Source organism: Asterias amurensis, chromosome 7, assembly GCF_032118995.1.
Source record: "Asterias amurensis chromosome 7, ASM3211899v1".
In the NCBI taxonomy this organism is placed as follows: Eukaryota; Metazoa; Echinodermata; class Asteroidea; order Forcipulatida; family Asteriidae; genus Asterias; species Asterias amurensis.
In genome coordinates, this window is record NC_092654.1 from 9,734,399 (window position 1) to 9,752,379 (window position 17,981).

The window sequence follows — 17,981 nt, forward strand, 5'->3', positions numbered from 1 at the left end:
CATTGCATGCTAAGTGTGCACCCAATTATAGGGAGAAAACAGAGCGGCTATCCCCTCAGCTTCGCTTCGGTCTTAGTCATGGTTTTGACATCACCGTGGGCCTATAATTATACCCCTCATAGCGGTCAATATTTCCATATAAGTGGGGTGCACTCTTCAGGCTAAGACTCTAGGAGAACATGGGGTTGTTCAAGTATACATGAATGAGGGCGTTTTAGCTTCATCCGTAAATGTAGCAATGGACCTTTTCACAACCAATCGCGCAAACGCTAACTGTTGAACGCGGAACATGCTAGTCTAGCTAGCGATCAAACTAGCATGCACCTCATTACACGCCTACGTGGGCGTACCCAGTTTATTGCAATAAGGTCCATTACATAGCTAACCACAGTGGCTAAAATATTGGTTGCTTTTTTAATTATCTTCAGCCGTAAATATTGTTTTCTCTTTCTTTGTTATTTAACTATTTTTTTTTATAAGTTTGTGGAGTGATGTTTCGACTCTTGCAGTCTTCCTCGAAGACTATTGACAACACAACATACATCAAAAATTAATGCCTATCTACTAGTGTAACAGAATACGTCAATGATGTTTAAAGGCGATTTACACTATTGGTAATTACTCACAAATAATTTTTAGCACTAAAAATTTACTTGGTAAAGAGCAATGGAGAGCTGTTGATAGTATAAAACATTGTGAGAAACGGCTCCCTCTAGTAACGTAGTTTTTCTTATCACGAAAATATTTGACTTGAATCTCGAATTCAAGAAATCTGACAAAACTTGTGTAGCGACATTGGTAGTTTCTTTCTTCCATTATTCTCTCGAAACTTCGTCGATTAAATTGAGTCGAAGTTTTCATAAGTTTGTTATTTCCTGCATATTTTTTGTAATGAGAATACTGGTCTTTGACAATTACCAAAGTGTCCAGTGTCTTTAATTAAGTTGAAATAAGGGGCGTATAAAAGCGCACATAGAAAAGCAAGGGATGAACGTTGAATGAAACTTGATACAAAACAATAAACACTGAAATACCAGGATCAGTCTCAGACTTGTCCCCAGGGCAGGTGATGGATTGTATGTATACACGTGTACGTCAGAATTAAATGCAAATCTCAAGAACCTCGAAAGCCAGGTGGTTGATGCGAGGTCAAAGATGATTGTGGACGAGGGCTCAACGGCAGAACGCTGGCGTAATTCACAAGTGTGGTATGAGATGTTCAGGCAGGGTCTCTACAGTATGGTGACTACTGAGCCTGACCTGATAGTTAACATCTTTTCCTGTGATGAAGGCTACGATTCTGATTACATAATTGGTTGTCTCGTTTTGTATTGATTGTATGTGCTAATTACAGTTCCATTAGCAGAGTCCTTCAAAGAAGAACATTCATTGCACCCAGACATTTATGAGGTCTGTGTAAATGTCTTGTATTTGCAAAGTGCTCTCTGGAGGGTGATGCCGTGGAAACAGCTTCAAAATGAGTAGGATTTGAAACATTGCAGTGTGGAAATTGTAGTAAGGTTTGCAGTAACACGTAGCGATAATATCTAATTGAGTTGGGTGGTTCAAAAGAACCGTAGGTTTTAACTCAACGTTTCGATCAGTATGCTCTGATCGACTTCTGGAGAAGGCTGTACTCTGACGCTGCATGCTGCTTAATTCAGTACCGGTGGTGCGGATTGGCTTGCTGATGCACGAAGGCGGGAAATAATGGCTTGAAAATGGATTCTCAGACGGAAAAGAACATGACATTTGAAGCTACAAATACAACAATTCTAGCGTGTGGATTGACCGGATTAAAACCGCTCTCTGGATCAACAGGGCAACTGATTACAGTAATCGCCACAACTGTCTTCATTTTGGCGGGAAATGCAATCAATTTGGCCATTTTGGGTACAACTAAGTCACTCCGCACTGCTCATGGTTATCTCCTGTCAGCACTTGCCATTGGTGGATTCATAGTTGGATGTAATGCTACTCTATCCATCTACCCAGTTGTGACAAAATGCTGGTTGTACGGGACCATCATTTGCCAGTTATCTGCATATTTGTTCGAATTCTGTATGGTTTTCAATCTCTTTATCGTGGTTCTATTGAGTGGAGAGAGGTACATTGCCATTGTAAATCCATTGAAATACAGAGTACTCATCACTAAAACTAAGACCAAGATCGCCATTGGTGTCAGCACGATGATTTCTTGTGTGTTTCTAACCATACTCGCAGTAACACAACCAGAATTCGAGTATAAACCACGCCAATACGTTTGTCGCCGTACTAAAAATGATGACATTCGTGGGGCATTTATGGCTCTATCGTCCATATTGTTGATTTTCAGCTTTGCCGTGGTGAGTTATACCTCCGTTACAATGTTAAGGGCAGTGGTGCGACGGTCAAATGAAAGCAAACGTTTATTTGAGGGCGTGCACGCATCACATATACAATCTAACGCGTCCATGGTGTCCGCACAAAACTCTCGCATCTTCAAAGTAACTGTGCTCATAGCAACTACGTTCTACATCTCATGGATACCAGCTATCGTCGGTGCCATATTGAATGTTGCAGATCCAAACATTTTGGAAAGTTCACCAATCTTTGAATTCGCTGCACAGTGGCTGCTCATCTCAAACACGCTCTTCAATACATTGATTTACTTTTTCATGTTGAAGCTCTTTCGTGTCCGCGCCAAGGAGATCTCTGCACAGCTGTGTTGTTGTCTGTGTTTTGTCGTGAAGGGAATAAGGAGGGCAGATCCGAGCACAAACTCTGACAATAGACTAGCTGTCGAACTTACCGTTTTCCCAAAAGGCACCACATCTAATATATAGTATTGATATATTGCTGGTGGACTGTCTTTAAAAGAGGTTGCTCCAAGACAATGTGACACTAAAAACTGGCGTCTCGATTGACTTTCTTCAAACAAAAATTGCGTAATATTTCTCAACTCGGTCTTATTTTGTTAAAAGCAATTCCCATATTTGATGATTTATTTCGTCATATAAGCCATTTGCAAGTTAGATATGAATAGTGTCTGGTGTTAAATTATTCCTCAACACCGAGATTCTTCGGATTAAAGTGTAGCGTGAAGGGACTTTAGTCACAATGTACCGCTTACATTTTGATGTCAAATGGTTCGGGCAAGCTTGCGTAACAACCTCCAGATGAGCAGAACCTGGTAACATTGTGCCATACACATCCATTCAGAATCATGTAGAGTTTTCACTGTCTCTGACGCACCTAGGCAAAAGCCTGCCCTAATCATGTAACAATGGCAAATGTCTCGATAGTCAATTCAGTTTTAGTGGTAACTTGTCATCAAGCGCGTCGTTGTACCAGACAACATTACAATTTAACACACAAAATAATGGCTTATTGGTTGACTTGGTGTATTTATGTGGAAAGTAGGCTGGGAAGCTCATATTGAATCTGATCTGCTGTTTTTAAATACTATATTTCATATACCGTTCCTTTCATTACATTCATTCAAATTTATATTTATTTCAAAAAATACTTAATGGCCTGACGTTTCTACCTTAGCCGAGTCTTTCTCGAAGGCTATTTATTTCCTTACTTCATGAAAACAGAGCACACAAACTTTTTTTTAAAGAACAACCAATAAACAAAGCTATTTAAAGGGAAGGTACGCGTTTGGTAATTACTCAAAACAAATATTAACTTAAAAACTGACTTGGTAACGAGCATTGGAGAGCTGTTGGTGAGTATAAAACATTGTGAAAAACGGCTCCCTCTGAAGTAGCATGGATTTTGATAAAGAGGTAATTTCTCACTAAAATAATAAAAGACTTCTAGCTAGAAGTCTTTTATTCCTATCTACAAGCACAAAAATTCGCCCAACGAGGGTGTTCTTTCTCTCATCATTTTCTCGCAACTTCGATGGCCAATTCAGCTAAAATTGTCACAGGTTTGTTATTTTATGCTTATGTTGGGATACACCAAGTGAGAAAACTGGTCTTTGACAATTACCAATAGTGTACCTTCCCTAATAATGAGGCAGAGAAAAATAAATAAACTAATAATCTACAGAAAGATCAAGTCCGACTGATTATAGTTTTGCTTATAAAATTTACCTGCAATATATTGATCAAAGGAATTGGCTGAAGTTAAAATACACTGTTAACATTACCCATGGGTCTTTGAAATCAAGTCTCCTCAAATCAAAGTGCGCCCACTTGTGACAGGATCTGTTATTACGAGCCTACTGTTGACTATACAGGAATCTGTATCGGGGTGTTTGTTTGAATGTTTTAAAGGATCTTTAAAATTTGTACACACCATAAGTCACAAATTGAATTGCAAATGGTATTTTCGCCATGATGAAATGGTAAGACTGACTTGCATTCGAAGGTTGTGGGTTCGAATCCCCAAGCTAACCGCTGATTTCAGAATGATTAGAATAAATATTGTCGTAGTTATTTAATCACAGTTTATATATCTATTCATAATCACATAGGGCCTACATTAAATATAAGATTTCGTTTTACAACAAAATACAGCCTTTGTGTAACTTGTTTTTTTAGAGTCTATAACTGGCGGTTCTTTATATAGTAACTTCCTTAGCAACAGTCGTAGGCGTAGCCGTAGCATGTAATCGCCAATTCTGACACGGCCATAGACATGGAGGTATGGTATAGACGGAAGTATACTCCAGATTTATATAGTGTCAAGTTATCTTTTAGTAAAGCGATAACAACAAACAGTTCATTGTTAATCATTAAATTGATAAATACAATTTTAATTTTAATTTAAACATTTAAACAATTTAAATATTCCACCGCGTGATACACCCATCACTTTATTCCATAGGGCATAACCCTTGAAATAACTGCCTAATGACAAATGAAATGCTTTATTTGAGAGAACGAGAAACATCTGTGTCAAATGGCAGCGCTTTCATGTCGAACACAAACAGATTTGCAGCGGCGGCTATTTATAGTGAAATTTCCATGAAGCAGATTGCATGTGGCTATAACTGTTACTACACTAACATATCGACCACGGCTGGACGTTTTGTTTCAATTTGCAGACAATTCTCTTTAAGTTATAAGAGCAGACCCATAAAACAAAGGAAACTTATTGTGTCACACCCAGCCGGCTATGTATACAAAGGAAGTATGCACGGACGAGCAGCATACGTCGCCATCATTCATTACAAAACATAACAAATTGCCCTATTCCGGAAAAAAGGGTAATTGTTTTTGCTTCATTTGCTAATTTGCCCGTCAAAGCAAACACACCCATGTCTTTACAGCCCAATAAGTAATAGAAGAACATTTTCTGAGGTCATTAATTAATAAGTATGACGGGATAGTATAACGATGACGTCAACACTCGTATCGCTTCGCTGGTGATCAGCGAAAGTTGAATAAACGAGGAGTGTATGCCATAATGATATTTCATCTGGTATCTCATGCCAGGATAAGTTCATTGGTCAACGCAAGTGGGCGTTTCTTAAAATAACTTGATAAAAGCTTCGACCTTGCCTGGATCCGTTTTACTTGTGGTTATTTCTAGCTCTAGAGAGAACAAGTTACAATTTGGTATCTAATAAGTTCGTGTTTTTCTGTGCTACCGTTATAAAGACTTTTAAATGGCAACGTACGTGATTTTGGGAGTTATGGTAATGGTAATGTGTGTCAATGGAGGCAGTGACCGCTACGTTAAAGGTAGGTACAATTATATTAATAATAGTGGCTTCCAATAATTAAATAGCGCGCATATCCGTCGACATTCAGTATTTTCCTGTAAGATATGTGGGACTACATTTGAAATATGAGGCCTTTACTCCTTTTACATTGCACCATGTAATGGTTTGCAAGGTGCTGTGGCGCAATATGCTGCCAATCAAGCCAGGAACACCGGGGCGAACACCCTCTCTTTTCCACAAGTGCACTTGGTTATTTTACGTGCGTTGCACAACACACGGGACCAACGGCTTTACCTCCCCCACCCGAAGGACGAAGCATCGATGAGTGTCTTTCTTTAGGAAACAAGTGTCACGACTGGGACTCGAACCAACTCTGCGGACCAGAAACACCAGAGTTTGAGTCCGGTGCTCTTAACCGCTAGGCCAGGACACGCCAAGGAGAATAAATCAGTGTTTTCCCCAAAAATAATTACAAAGCTAATATAAAATCAAATAAAACGTAAAGTTTATTAGATTGCACGCCTATACCGTCCCATTTCGAAAGTAAAAATGTATATTTTGATAGAGGAATGTGTACAAAACAAACTCTGCGAAAGCTGATCAGCTTTTCATTACGTTTGATTATCTTAGTAATTGTTGGGAAGATTTGTTTCGTCCCAGTGGTGAAATCGATAAGAGTCCGGTGGTCCATTCTAGATTCTTCTTGAATTTACAGCTTTTTCTGGAAACCCACAATGTCAACACTTTATGATACTCTGTGCTCCTGCATTAGTGTGATGTTTCACAAAGGTGATATTGTTATTACCAGCAGAAGAGTTAGTGAGAAAGATATTGAATATTTATATTAGAAAGTATAGAACTTTCCAGAATAATTCGCCTCTCATAACTTTCCTGGTTCGAAATCCGGCTAAGGTTATAAGTATAAGATAGAGTGTTTATTCTATTCTATGCTATGAGAGTTTTCCCCAGGCCCGCCGGTTTTCCTCCTTCCGGAAATAACAAACACTTTCGATATATTACGGATGTGGTCATTGCAATGGGTCGGTGTAGCTTGCTGTCTATTAGACAGCCCTGCTGCGAACGTATTTTCACAGGGTGCTGAAGTACAGTATCACCACAGTAGCTTGAAAAAACCCATACATGTACGTCCCGTTTATAGTTATTTCCTTGGTTTAGTTAAGAAAGATTTGATTGATGTTTTATAGTCAATTCAGTCAGTGTCTTATTCTAATGTCAAACCTAGGCCCATCAAGTCCATGATTGCATCAAGGATTCGGATGGAACTGTACTTGTGAAATTATAGGCCTACTCTTATGGCAAAACGATAACAAAAGCAAAATAATTATATATGTTGAAAAACAAAACAACTCACCAGCTAAAAGTGTGCATATTTGGTAATAGTTATCAATTTATATAACCTTTTCTAAGGTAAAATGAAAATGATGGAAGCTTGTGAAATAAGTTTACAAAAATCTACTATCACAAAACTTTGTTTTAAGCGAGACCTAAAACGACCATTACACAAACAGACACTGTAAAAAAGTGTCGAAAGCGCCTCTGGCGTTCAACACAAAAATGCCAGTTTTGATCCCAAGTATGTCAACTTCCTGACCCCCTGTCATTCTTTGTTGAAAAGAGTCGAGAAACACTCAGATAAATAACTTTGACAACAATCGCTTTACAAAATCAAAAGTTTCCTGTGCTATCACAAAAAAAAACTTTTAAAGGAGTTGTACTGATACTAATATAGTTCTGAAAAGTTCTTAACAATATATTTTTGTTCTTTACATTTTGACAGTAGTTTAATATTTCGAGCGTGTCGATAGTACATTTTTTGCCATGTGCAGTTTGAAATTGTTTGATTCTTTTGTATACATTTTAAATAATTGTAGTAAGAAAGTTTCCTAAAATAGTCAGAGAATGGTCAGAGAAACACTGTCCATTCCACCTTGTACAACAACATACAATCTTATTATGAAACATTTATTTTTGATTATTTAAATAAGCATTTTATAATTGAGGTAAATTCTCCGAAAGCCAAGAGTACAAAGGTCGCAATGGTTGTAAGCATCCTGCGAAATGATTTTGTCTGAAGTGCCCCCGTTGAGTAGAAATCAATTATGTAAACGAAATTCAATCTCAAATGATCGCCTTCAGGCGATTTGTTGAGATTCAAATGTCCATGGTGTCCGTTTGTGAATACTGCGGTCAGAGGTGCGGTTGGTACCCGCTGGCACCTCGCAAACTATTTTTTTATGAAATTACCTTGACGAGTTATTGGCTGTTTTCTTAACAAAGGCACTGTATTCAACTGAAACTTTCACATGTGACTTGTATTGTATTTGTGTTGATGATTTGGCTTGTACATGAACATTATGTTGACAAAAAACAATTAAAGGGAAGGTACACGTTTGGTAATTGTCAAAGACCAGTCTTCTCACTTGGTGTATCCCAACATAAGCATAAAATAACAAACCTATGAAAATTTGGGCTAAATTAGTCATCGAAGTTGTGAGAAAACGGTTTGAGAAAAAAACACCCTTGTTGACGAATTTGTGTGCTTACAGAAAGGAATAAAAGACTTCTGCTAGAAGTCTTTTATTATTTTAGTGAGAAATTACCTCTTTCTCAAAATATATGCTACTTCAGAGGGAGTCGTTTCCCACAATGCGTTATACTATCAACAGCTCTCCAATGCTCATTACCATGCAAGTCAGTTTTTAAGTTAATATTAATTTGTTTTGAGTAATTACCAAACGTGTACCTTCCCTTTAATGATGCACCTTTCAAGTCAAAACAAATAAATAAATAAACCAGCATCGGTCAAATAAAACTAAAAACATTTTAACCGCACTCTAGTTTGACCCAAAAAACATAAACATAATCCGTTGCTTGAAAAGGCGGTCAAATAAAAATTCCAGAAATACATACCAACAAAGAGTTATTGAGCAATGTTGAATAGATATTCTATTAGTGTATATTTTCAACCATTTACAAGCAACAATGAAGACATTGTGCAGATCAGACAGTATTCAACAACAGTCTGGCAAGTGGCGACCAGAACTTGATTGCTTTCATTTTAATGTTTGTATCACTTAACATTACCAGAAGCTTGATGCATAGACAGATGTATGTATTGGTAACCCCAAAAGGCTATACTAAAATAAAAAATAACAAAAAATGCAAAATAAACAATAAAAACACGGGCCCTACATAATGTACTTAATCATTACTTTGTGTAATTTGTCAAATTCCGTTCGGAAAAAAGGATAGAAATAGGGTAAAACGAATAGTGGATGGAACTCCAAAACAAACCGCGTCATAGTATGTAGCTACTTCAAATTTGTTTCTGAAACCGAACAATGATAATATTAAGCCCCCCTAACCACAGTATTCTCAAACGACCCGTTAGCAAGAGTGATAGCGAGGCTAAGGTTTCCAATTACGAGTTGGGAATCCACTTGAAAAGTGATCAAAATAAATTTTCCATTCTTAAAGGAACACGTTGCCTTGGATCGGACGAGTTGGTCAAAACAAAAGCGTTTGTAACCGTTTTTTATAAAATGCATATGGTTGGAAAGATGTTTTAAAAGTAGAATACAATGATCCACACAAGTTTGCCTCGAAATTGCGTGGTTTTCCTTCTACTGTGCGAACTAACATGGTCGGCCATTTATGGGAGTCAAAATTTTGACCCCCATAAATGGCCGACGTGTTTAGTCGACAAGGTAAAAGGAAAACCACGCAATTTCGAGGCATGTTTGTGTGGATCATTGTATTCTACTTTTACAACATCTTTCTACCCATATGCATTTTATAAAAAACGGTTACAAACGCTTTTCAAAGACCAACTCGACCGATCCAAGGCAACGTGTTCCTTTAAGCCTATCGCAAGGGTTTCTTGGCAACATTGGTTTGTTTCTGTTATGTTTTAGTGGTTGCTATACGAAATAATTTCTTAATTAGAGCTGACTTCCTGCTTGGAAGACACAACAGAACGTCTTTTGCCTAAACACATGACAATTCAATTAGAACAGCGGATAATATTTCCATAAATCTTTGGGAGCGCAGTTATTGAGTTACTCGCCTCAGTGGGCACAAATTTAATAAAGACAGATTCATTAATTGGGCCACCATATTTGTCAAGATCGTAGTCTTTGTCCAAGACGTCACTATATCATACTCGTAGTGTAACGGTTCTATGATACCGAGGCTGATACATAATCCATGCAAAGGTCTTGTAACCAAGACTAGCAAGATTGCTGACATTATTCCAAATGTTTCTGCAGGAGTAAGCGGCATGTCAGTCCTCGTGTTTTCAAACAGATTAAATTTCAAAGAGTGGATTTTGCCCCCACTAATTTTTCTTGTACTTTCGCGCCATGTGGTCACCATACCATGGTTGACCAACCGTTTCAAGTAGACGATTTTGATTCGGTACTTTGCTTTGGGACAAAGTGTTTTAAAGGCGCAGGACACAATTGGTAATTACTCAACACATGCAATGGGGAGCTGTTGATAGTATAAAACATTATGAGAAACGGCTCCCTCTGAAGTAACATAGTTTTTGAGAAAGAGGTAGTTTCTCACTCACATTTTTACAAAACGTCAAGGCCTAGAGCCTTTTTAGGCATTTGAAAGCACACACGTTTGTATGACAAGTGTATTTTTTACTTCATTATTCTCTTGCAACTTTGATGACCAATTGAGTCCAAATGTTGACAGATTTGTTAATGTTATGCATTTATTGAGATACACCAAGTGAGAAGACTGGTCTTTGACAATTACCAATAGTGTCCAGCGCCTTTAAGATTCAAATTACAGAAGACAATAATAAAATGGCTATGTAGTTTCAACGTTATGTGTGTACTACGTCATAGATTGGTGTGTGCTACGTCATAGATTGGTGTGTGCCGGGACGTGGAGAGGGGTTTAGGAGAGATGTGGGTCAATGATGGGAGCAAATGGCTTCGCGATGAGTTGCGATGTCTTTCGAGTTTGGGAAAGAATCCTCGTATTAAAGGGTATTATATGTACTATTTCCTAACAAAAAAAAAACCACAATGTCCACAGATTTATATTAAACTTACACATTTTAAGATTATGATCGTATAAAAAGCTTCCCTTGAAATTGTACTTGCTGAAGTGCTGTAGTATTTGAGAAATTAGTAAAAGTAATAATTTTCGTCTCAGTTTTAGCATGTAAAAACGTATTAAAGGAACACGTTGCCTTGGATCGGACGAGTTGGTCTATAAAAAGCGTTTAAAACCGTTTGTTATAAAATGTATATGGTTAGAAAGATGTTGTAAAAGTAGAATATAATGATCCACACAAGTATCACTCAAAATTGCACGGTTTTCGTTTTACGTTGCGAACTATCACGGTCGGACATTTATGGGAGTCAAAGTTTTGACTCCCATAAATGGCCAACCGTGTTATTGGACGAGGTACAAAAGAAAACCACGCAATTTCGAGGCATATTTGTGTAGATCATTGTATTCTACTTTTACATCATCTTTCTAACCATATGTATTTTATAACAAACGGTCACAAAACGCTTTTCAAAGACTAACTCGACCGATCCAAGGCAACGTGTTCCTTTAACCAGTTATGCTATGGTTTTGGTATAATATCATAACTGGTTAAGGGGATTTTACATGCTAAAATCATTTTGGTCTCATGAGACGAAAATGATTTTGTGACTTGTTTTACTCATTTCTCAAAAACTACACAACCTATATTTGAAGGGAAGCTTTCCACTATCATTCTCTTCAAACCCTGTAAGTTTAATGTAAATCTGTGGACATTTTGAAAAAGTATCCGAATCCTTTAACCGACCTTTGTAGCTGTAAAAAGAAATGTCAGCTCGATGTGTCTTGATATTTTTACCCGTCCCACAATGCAAAACTGACAATCTGTAACCTTCTGGCGTCTGTCCAAACAACTCAGTTTCATTTTATGTAAGTTTGAGGTAGGTTTCTTTTCACAAAGTAGTAATTATTTTGGCCTGGGGCCTGAAGATTAAGATGTTACCCAATTTACTTTTTATTGTCGAAACTCAGAGCGCAGCAGGGATTTTCCGTTTCCCATTAATTGCACATTTTTTTATACGAAACCTTTCCACTTCATAGTTTGACACAGTATTTGAGTTGCTGCCGAGGGGCGCCAAGAGTCGGAAAGGATCGCCAAGCGAAATTATTGCAACTTTAAAACGGATCCCCCGAGTGGCGACGTCTTAGATCTGTCATTGGTACCAACTACATAACATATAAAGGCCGATATATTTTTTAATCGAATAATCCAGTTGCATTTTATATTTCTTTAGAAGTTCAAACAAAAACTGCCACATCAAATCTAATCTTTCTCCAGAAGACCAGAGCATACTGATCGAAACGTCGAGTTGAAACCAACGGTTCTTTTCAGAACCACCCCAACTCATTTAGAGATAGTCATTATACATAGTGTTACCGCAAACTCTTTTATATCTTATTTCCACCATGCAAAGTTTCAAATCCTACCAATCAAATCTAGTTTGTGTTGTTTGATTCTCAAAAAAACTTTTCACGAACTTGCAAACACGATTTTTAGGGAAACGTGGCCTTTTCAAATTTCTTTCACGTGAATCCTATACGTACGGAAGCCTATTGCCAACACATTAATAAAACACAACATCCCTCGTTAAAGGCAGTGGACACTACTGGTAATTACTCAAAATAATTATCAGCATGAAACCTTACTTGGTAACGAGTAATGGGGAGAGGTTGATAGTGTAAAACATTGTGAGAAACGGCTCCCTCTGAAGTGCCATAATTTTCGAGAAGGAAGTAATTTTCCACGAATTTGACTTCGAGACCTCAAGTTTAGAACTTGAGTTCTCGAAATCGACAATCTAAACGCACACAACTTCGTGTGACGAGGGTGTTTTTTTTCTTTCATTATTATCTCGCAACTTGAAAGACCAATTGAGCTCAAATTTTCACAGGTTTGTTATTTCATGCATATGTTGAGATACACCAAGTGAGAAAGTGAGAAGACTGGTCTTTGATAATTACCAATAGTGTCCACTGTCGTTAATACACGATACAATGTACTTATGGTATACGTACACGAATTGTTATTGGGATGGGTCACGCGGTCACACCCTCTGCCCTCTGCCCTCTGCCCTCTGCGCTCTGCCTTGCTTGTTTGTATGGGCAGAGAGATTGGCTTATACCCGTGCCGTAGAGTACGGCAGTCGGACTGGTCCGTCTGTCCAACTGACTATTCTGTACAGCCAAATAAACACCATTTTATTTCCCACTGTATTTCCACAACTCGTTTCCAGTGCAAAACTTAAATTAGCAAAGCAAAATTGATGCATCAGTTTGTCCAACTGCCCATCAGCCAAACTTTCCTTCAGACGGAAAAAAGTAAAGCTGTCTGATTTATTTTTCCCGTGAACTATATTCTTCCCCCTTTAAATATACTATGTCCAGAAAATATGTTGACATAAACGTCAAAGCAGGCAGCAGGTATGACGTCAGGACGTTGGAAGTAGGCCTACATGTAATAAAAACAGACGTCTATTTTAGGGCAATGATTATACAGAAAAAAATCCACCATTAAGTACGTCAAATCAGCCAGGCATTTCAAACTCCTCCAGTATTACCGTAAACCACAATATTGTGGTTTGCATAAGGGCACTTGAACGATTAATTAATTAAAATATTACAGTCTTAGAGCAAAAGAATTAGGCCAATATCAGCTTCCAATTAAGCGATAGAATGAGACACCATCTGTTTCATTCTACGCGCGCCAATTAAAACGAAACCAGTCATAAAATTGTAATCCTTTGAACCCAATTACCCCTTGCCCATCATAAACATTAACAAAGGGCTCCTAACTACGCATGATTTGATGTCATCAAACGGACATACCAACAACAAATCAATTTGGTTTGACATTTTTGTCTCGATATGCTTCAAGAGATTACGACCTTTCATTGAGAAAGAATATTGGATTCAGAACGCCTACTTTGAAGCAATGACGGATGATAATGACAGATGAATATGATGGGTGGTGTAATTGCGTAGGTCAATACATTATTTTTCCATATGAAAATCTAGCCCACGTGTTCTATAACATTCTGATTGATTTGGGTTTTACGATGGTTATTTAATTAACGATCATACTGTCCTATTACTGGGGACATCAAAAGTATGGAGTCATAATTCAATTATGTAATTTTGAAGCGCCAGTCAAAGTTCGTGTTGAAAATAAAATCGTCTGTGTTATTTTTAAATCAGCCCCTCGCTATCTGTCAGAATTAATTTCAATTTACGTTCCTCATATTCATACTAGAAGTTGTGGTGGTGTCAAACTTAATTTTTCCTTTTATAGTTGGCCCAAAGCCTAGCAAATCTTATGGGGATCGGGCTTTTTCTATTTATGCTGACTCCCACCCTTTGGAATAATTTACCCATTCATCTGAGGATGATCACCAACTTTGATATTTTTTAAAACCCACCTCAAAACATTTCTTTTTAAAAGACATTATCTCTGAGTCTTTACATTTCTTTTTTTATTGTCTTTTCTATGGTGTTATAATTTTGTTGATTGTCTCGTTTTGGTGTTTGTCATTGTTTTTTTGTCGTTCTTATTGTGCAATGTAATTTTGCTGTATTTTGCTTACTCTTTTTAGCTGAATGTTTATAATATTTAAAACACTGTACAGCGTTTTGAGATTTTTTGTGTATGGCGCTATACTAAAAATAAATTATTATTATTATTTATTATTTGTTATTACCATTGTAGTCTTGTTGTTGGTGTTGTTTGTGTTGTTGTTTTTGTTGTTTTTTGCTGTTTTGCTATTGCTGTTGCTGTCGCTGTTGCTTTCGATGTCGTCGTCGTTGTCCTGTCGTTGTCGTTGTTGTTGTTGCTGCTGTAAATGCTGTTGATGTTTTGATGATTTTGTGTTCTTTTGTTTTGTTCTTGTTCTTGTTGCTGTTGTTGTCGTTGTTGTTAGCGACGCATAAACCTAGCCGTATGGCCGTAGCTGTGGGCACGGCCTCATAGTCGATACGCACCACAGTCCAGTGATCAGCATTAAAAAAACCCCAATAATACATGTCAACGAATATGTTTCCTGATTTGTTTTCCTGATCATTGATTTATTTATCCATCAGATAAATGTGAGGCCAAGTTGGATCATGGACCTTGTAGGGGACGTATGCCAAGCTGGGGCTACGATACCGAGCTTGAACAATGCAGAGAGTTTATCTATGGTGGTTGCGGAGGCAATCCTAACAACTTCCTGACTGAAGAAGAATGTATCGAGATGTGTGAACGTAAGAAATCAACATAGTCCCAACAAACTTTAGCCCATTGAACTTAAACATACTTTTTAGACTGCATAATGTAGGTTTTCTCGGTTACTTTCGGCAAATGAGCAGCCAATTTAACCACCAAGCTATTCTAATTCGAGCGAAATCGAATGCTATTGAAAATTGTCATTCGATTATGTTTTATGATTAGTCAAATGTAATGTTGCGTCATTCGATTTAACAAAATAATCATTCAATTTAAAATTCATCAAAGCAGCATTCAAATTCGCAGACACTTCTTGAGGCGGGTGTGTCACGAAAAAGAATGACAGTACGCTAAATTGAACAGAGTGCTAAAGGACTTTGACTCGACTCTAAACGAAATTGAATGGCCGAATTCTGAATTTGAAACGCAGTAACAACAGGAGAGGCAAAACAGCTTTAATGCGAACACATGAAAATGAAATTGACTGCCCATTTGCCGAATTTGATTAGGAAAACCTATACAAGTCTAAATTTTTGAGTACCGAAAAAAGTTTGAATACGGAAGTGGAAACATGGTTGAACTGCAAAGATACAGTTGCTATTTTGCTCCGGTTCGTTTAAATAACAAATTCAGTGGCTAACTCAAAAGCAGATTTGATGATAAAACGTGTTCGGAAACTCACTTACTTACTCCTTATTGTTTTGGGGTTGTTTGTTTTAGATCCCCGTTCATGTTTCGATAAAGAAGACAACATGTGGTACTATCACCAAGAGTCTAAGAACGGAGGAGCCGGATGTGGCGGATGGTAGGATCAAAATCACTTCCTTGTATAGAGTCTGTCTGGGACTGGGTCTGACATCAGTAAAATGGCTGTCTGATCGTGGGTCTGGTGGTGACTTAGTCTTGGCTCAAGACTGTGATTGGGTTATTGAACGAAGAAACAACACATCACTGAGTAGATGTAGGCCTACTCGTAACACTGAAAGCCATGGTGTTAAAATATAAGTCGACAAATGGTCCATAAAGGACACAATCTTATAAACTTGAGAACAATGCAGAATTGTTCTACTTTTCAGTTCGATAGACATGCACTTCTTTATTATGTTCAATTTGGTATGCTTAACAAAGATTTGAACATTTGTTCTTTCAACTCATAAAAATAATCTCACCATTACGATCACAAACACTCATTTGTTACATCATTCTTTTTAAAGGAATTCCGACGTTTGGATTGAGGATTGGTAGTGGTATGAATCCTCAGTGCACTTTACATCATTCGAATAAAATCAATGTTTTGTTTAACAATTTGTAGGCAAAATATAATACATGTATTTTTCAAGTATGAACGTCCCTTTTCTTGCTTTTCTTAGTTCACCCTGCTAGGACGGTTATAGCAAGGACGATATAAGCAGACAACTCGATGTACTTTTTTTGCAATCAACACTATAATTATTTCCATATTCCTCAGTCTAACGTGAACTGTAAAATTGTATATTTCTTTTCATACTTTTGTTTTTCTTTTTCTCTTCTTGAAGCACTTGCAACGATGGATTGTTCGAATGTTCCAGCTGCAGTAAGTTTATGTTTTCTTCGCAAAATAACAAGTTATTGATTGATTGTTTTAAGAATATTATTTTCTGTATGAAGACTTTGACACTGATAGCAATTTCACTCATTACATTTCAGATTTAATCCCTTTGGTGTGCGCTAAGATCAATTGTGAGGATAAATGCCGCTATGGATCCAAGATTGACGAGATGGGATGCGAGACATGTGACTGCAAACCCGAACCAGGTACGGTCACTTACAAATGGTGATTTTGTAACCTTACACGAACAGGGGTACACGATGGGGGGGGGGGGCAGAATGTAATGCTTGCAAGTAGTTCAGTACATCTTGCTAAAATTTAAACACTTTGCGTTAGTTTGTAATATCCGCCATCTTGAAACCAAGCCTAGCAGAGCCAAAACCTCGTTTACGGTATTGTCAGAATATCCATGTACATGTAAGTGTGGCAATACATTCTAGCCCCCCCCCCTCCCCCACCAAAAACGGCGAAAGATGTTCGCATTCTTGTGGTAGCGCCCTCTTTTTAATCATCCCCCTCCAGCCCTTATTTATTTCATGGTGGACACAATCTCCGGGAACAGACTTCCCTTTGACATCGGCAAGACCCAACTTCGAAACGCTTACACGGTTGCTCAAAGGTTTTCCGGGTTCATGTTCAGGATAGATTATTAAACAACATTGTGTATCACAGTTTTACCGTAGACAGTGAAGCTATTATAAACAGAAACACATTCCCTTTTCCACCCGTGAAACTCTCTAGCCAGGAGTATGACCCTTCTTTTTAACACTCGTTGAACTTTCTTGTAACCATATTGCACAAATGACTATGTATGACAAAGTTGTAATCTTTATCCTGTGTATAAAGGGAATGAGTATACGGTCATGTGTTTTACTTTTACGAATTGCATCGGGGATAAAGAACACCTAAGTTGTATTTTGGTCTGATGCAATTATTGCTAGTGGTATGATTTGCATGCACTCAAGAATAAGGAGGTCGTGGGTTCGAATCCCGCAAAAATCTTGAAAAAAAATAGAGAATAAATATTGCTCGTCGCACCCGGTGCACTGTATGATACAAAATAATATTAGTTTTTTATTTATTTCCTTTTTTTCAGGCCACCTTGAAAGTTTCAGTTTCTACTGTAATGAAGTGTGTAACTTCTGCCGGGTCAACACTAAAGTAAAGTGTCCTCCGCAGTGTGGTTGCTACAACAAGATATAAGTTTAGCTTGAACTTTACATGTTAACCAATGTAATCACTGTATTTACAAGTGCCGTATACTTCAACTATTAAACAAAATGGCAATGAACATAAAGCTGAACTTGTATGCAGACTACAACATTTTCCATTTTTATTTTGGAATGTGGTTGGACACCGGTAAGGCATCATCTTTTTGTTTTCAGTAGTATAAGTAAACAACAATGATGAACATTGTAATTTCCTAGTGAGTTTTTTTCAAC

General features: G+C 37.6%; 2 protein-coding genes across 2 annotated transcripts; both read left to right on the forward strand.

Annotated features, from left to right (window-relative positions):
* Positions 1-1,721: 1,721 nt before the first annotated feature.
* Positions 1,722-3,027, forward strand: LOC139939318 (beta-1 adrenergic receptor-like). Its single transcript, XM_071935095.1, has one exon. The coding sequence runs from the start codon at positions 1,722-1,724 to the stop codon at positions 2,823-2,825; it is 1,104 nt and encodes a 367-aa protein (XP_071791196.1). The 3' UTR covers positions 2,826-3,027.
* A 2,368-nt stretch (positions 3,028-5,395) lies between these two features.
* Positions 5,396-17,820, forward strand: LOC139939660 (doenitin-1-like). The gene is made up of 6 exons (XM_071935713.1): positions 5,396-5,681; positions 14,828-14,989; positions 15,672-15,756; positions 16,487-16,524; positions 16,638-16,745; positions 17,636-17,820. Exons 1-6 carry the CDS (start codon positions 5,606-5,608, stop codon positions 17,740-17,742), a joined length of 576 nt encoding a protein of 191 aa, XP_071791814.1. The 5' UTR covers positions 5,396-5,605; the 3' UTR covers positions 17,743-17,820.
* Positions 17,821-17,981: the final 161 nt, after the last annotated feature.

Coding starts and splice junctions, on each gene's coding strand:
- LOC139939318 (XM_071935095.1), top strand. CDS start 1,722: ATGGATTCTCAGACGGAAAAGAACATGACATTTGAAGCTACAAATACA.
- LOC139939660 (XM_071935713.1), top strand. CDS start 5,606: ATGGCAACGTACGTGATTTTGGGAGTTATGGTAATGGTAATGTGTGTC. Junction 14,990..15,671: donor ATGTATCGAGATGTGTGAAC/GTAAGAAATCAA, acceptor TGTTTGTTTTAG/ATCCCCGTTCATGTTTCGAT. Junction 16,746..17,635: donor TGACTGCAAACCCGAACCAG/GTACGGTCACTT, acceptor CCTTTTTTTCAG/GCCACCTTGAAAGTTTCAGT.